The sequence below is a fragment of the Tupaia chinensis genome, unplaced genomic scaffold (genome assembly GCF_000334495.1).
Source record: "Tupaia chinensis unplaced genomic scaffold, TupChi_1.0 Scaffold000226_1, whole genome shotgun sequence".
NCBI classification, from domain to species: Eukaryota; Metazoa; Chordata; class Mammalia; order Scandentia; family Tupaiidae; genus Tupaia; species Tupaia belangeri.
This window is the reverse complement of record NW_006159701.1, coordinates 3,176,956-3,179,865: the sequence shown is the minus strand read 5'-3', so window position 1 is coordinate 3,179,865 and position 2,910 is coordinate 3,176,956. Positions and strand designations below refer to the sequence as shown.

The 2,910-nt window shown below is 60.0% G+C and overlaps 1 protein-coding gene across 1 annotated transcript in view; it reads left to right on the top strand.

Moving 5' to 3' along the window:
• TTC28 (tetratricopeptide repeat domain 28) overlaps positions 1–2,910 on the top strand; it is a gene marked incomplete in the record, with an annotated part of 584,271 nt that overhangs the window by 574,024 nt on the left and 7,337 nt on the right. The window contains 4 exon segments of the mRNA XM_027771579.1: positions 1–75; positions 594–670; positions 2,026–2,049; positions 2,781–2,849. Coding sequence (XP_027627380.1) covers positions 1–75; positions 594–670; positions 2,026–2,049; positions 2,781–2,849 — 245 coding nt within the window.

Sequence of the window (2,910 nt, the reverse complement as noted above, 5' to 3'; positions counted from 1 at the left end):
CAGCGGTCTTCTTCCCAACCTCTGACCCAGGCGAGCGGCTCCAGCAGTGTAGCAGCACCATTCAGTCCCTGTTGGGTGAGCAGCAGGGGCAGACGGGGTGGTGGGGTCCCTGCAGTGTCAGGGTGAGGGTGCTGGGGCTCAGCCAGAGAGGAGTGAGGGAGTGTCCTGAGATGGCCAGGAGGGCGGGCAGCTTCCCTTGGCCGTGGCAAGGCACTGCCCCACTCAGCCCTTCCCCAGCACTATCGAAGTTGTCCTCAGCAGCTCTGACCTGACAAAGCCACCGGCCAATCCCAGGGTAAGGCTGGGAGCTTGTGCTTGAGGCCTCGGGGACTGTGTAGACTCAGGGCTGGGGCAGCCTGAGCACCTGAGCAGGGCCTGGGACCATGGCATTGCTCGAGGGCTGCATAGAGCTGCCTCCCAGACCTCCTGCCTTCCCCCAAGACCATGCTCTTTTCCACGTCACACATGGGGACACACAACTGTGCGGGGCTTTTGAAAAATGCCAGTGCTAAGCATGTGGGGCTTTTATCCTGGGAACTGCAGGTGTGGGGGCCCCTCTAAATAACTTCTAACCGCACCCCGTCCTGGTTTAGGTCTGCCCAACCCTGCCCTCCAAGCCCTCTGCAAGCTCATCACGGCCTCGGAGACAGGCGAGCAGCTCATCAGCCGGGTGAGTCGCGCCTGACGGCTGAGCCCAGGCCTGGGCTGTGCCCAGCTGGAGCAACGCAGTCCCAGGGCTTTTGTCAGCCTTCATGATTAGGGCTGGGAGGAAAAGGCTGGCCCTTACCAGCATGTGCTGGGCAGTCAAGACGTTCTCGGCATCGTCCGGGTGCTGAGCCCCAGGAACGCTGGGGGCCTTTAGAGAACACACATGAGGTCCTCTCACCTCTAGTCCAGGGTACTTCCTGAACCATCCATGCACGGGTCCCCTGCACCTTGGACCCCACCAGCCTCTTTGGCTGACTGGCAAGTGCTACAGTCACCTCTCCTGAGCCCGCAGTGCAGGGCCAGCCCCACAAGACAGACACTATGGACGCCCGGCCTCGTCCTCTGATCGGGGTATGTACTGGGGCTGAAGCCAGACGGCCACCGTGGCCCAGCAACTCTGGGAGCTGGCTCATGGCTTTCACGGCTGCGCTTTTCTACAGGACCTCACTTGGGAATTCAGAGCATTCTCATTTTTGCATCATACAGGCCGTTCCCAACTCGGCCTCGAGCATCTCGGTGCCCATCTTCCTGCTGGCCAGCCTGGCCATCTGCGTGGGAGGCTCCTGGAGGGCTGGCAGCCCCTGAGCACAGAGCAGGTTTGGGGTCACCCTCGAGTGTCGTAACTGAAACTCTACCACACGTGGTTACGGAGCTGCTGGTCAGCACGTGTACATTCTAGCAGAAAACGTGGAAACAGCAGCTGCCCCATCTGGGGGGCCTCCTGTGACCTGAGGTCGGCCCCATCCCAGATTTAGAACACAGACCACTCAGTGACCTGTCCCCTTCCTCAAGTTCATTTTGTACCAAGTGTGTTACATCTTCTTGTTGAACAGCATCAGAAGATGCTTCCAGAACATTCCACAGTAGAACATCCTGAACTCAGGAGGTCCAGAGTGGGTCCTACAAAGAGAGAAAGCTAGAATCCTATCAGCCAGGCCAGGCCGCGAGTCCGTGAAAGCCAGCTATCAGTCGAGCTTGCGGTGGAGCAGACTTCCACCTGGTATACTGCTGGGCCCCAGGCAGGTGTCCTGGAGCTGCCCCCGTGGCGGGCGGCAGGTGGACCTTTCCTGGGTCACTCGAGAACCACGGACTGTGGTTTACAGAGCGGCCTACGGATGCCCTGCCACTCTCCCTCCCCGCTCGAGCCTGCGTGTCCCTGCTGACTCTCGCTCCTCTCCCCTCCTGGTAGCTGCGGGCCTGGCGTGGCGCTTCGTGCAGCAGCAGTCAGCTCGCGTTGCATAACGGCCTGTGCTTGAATCTAAACTCTTCTCTCTCTCTCTCTCTTTCTTTCTTTTTCTTGTAATCTGCTGGCCGAAGGCTGTTAAAAATATGGTTGGAATGGTGAGTACTACTTTAAGTAGCAGCCTCCGTCAGGTGAGCCCCTCCTCCCGCCCATTTTTTTTTTGCAATGCCCTGAGAGCGGCGTGCACGTGCTGTCTGCAGGGCCCCGTGGCTGTGCAGCTCTGGGCTGGGGCCCATGCCACTGGCCACGGCGGCCTGTGCCCTTCCTCTGCTCTGGCTCCCCTTTTCCTGCTCACCCTTCTTGTGTCCTTGATTTGACCTTTTAAGTGCCACCAGAACAGCAGGGCAGAAGCAACCTTAAGTGAGGACACTGTGTGAACCCACTTGGTGACCTCCCGAGTGGTTCACAGACCACAGTCTGCCACGCCACGGGCATGTGAGTGGGTCACAGAGGGTCTTCGTCAAGTGCTGAGGCTCTCGGTGTTACTCGGTCCCTCTTTGCCATTTACCTCAAGGTCCTGAAGACAACTTTAATTAAATATGTTAAACAAATATAAAAAATAGAAAGGAGGTGCCTAGACGCTAGGTCGCCCTGTCTGCTCCCCAAGCAGAACCCGACTGTGGGCGCCCTCCCCAGGGCCCCTCCTGCCCTGCTCCATGAGCTTCCCCGACAGCAGGACGGCGGGCGTGGCGGCACTTTACAGAGTTCCAAACATACACACGTGGTCGGTAGAGGGGCACGGGCAATGGCAGTGACAGGTGACAGGGATGCGGGGCTAGCCCCGAGGTGGGCCGGGGGGGCGGGGCTCACGTCTGCTGTCCCTCCACAGCTCCACCAGGTGCTGGTGCAGCTCCAGGCCGGAGAGAAGGAGCAGGACTCCGCCTCGGCTCCCGTCCAGGTCTCCATCAGTGTCCAGCTGTGGCGGGTCCCCGGGCGCCCCCGGGTCCCGGGGGGCTCTC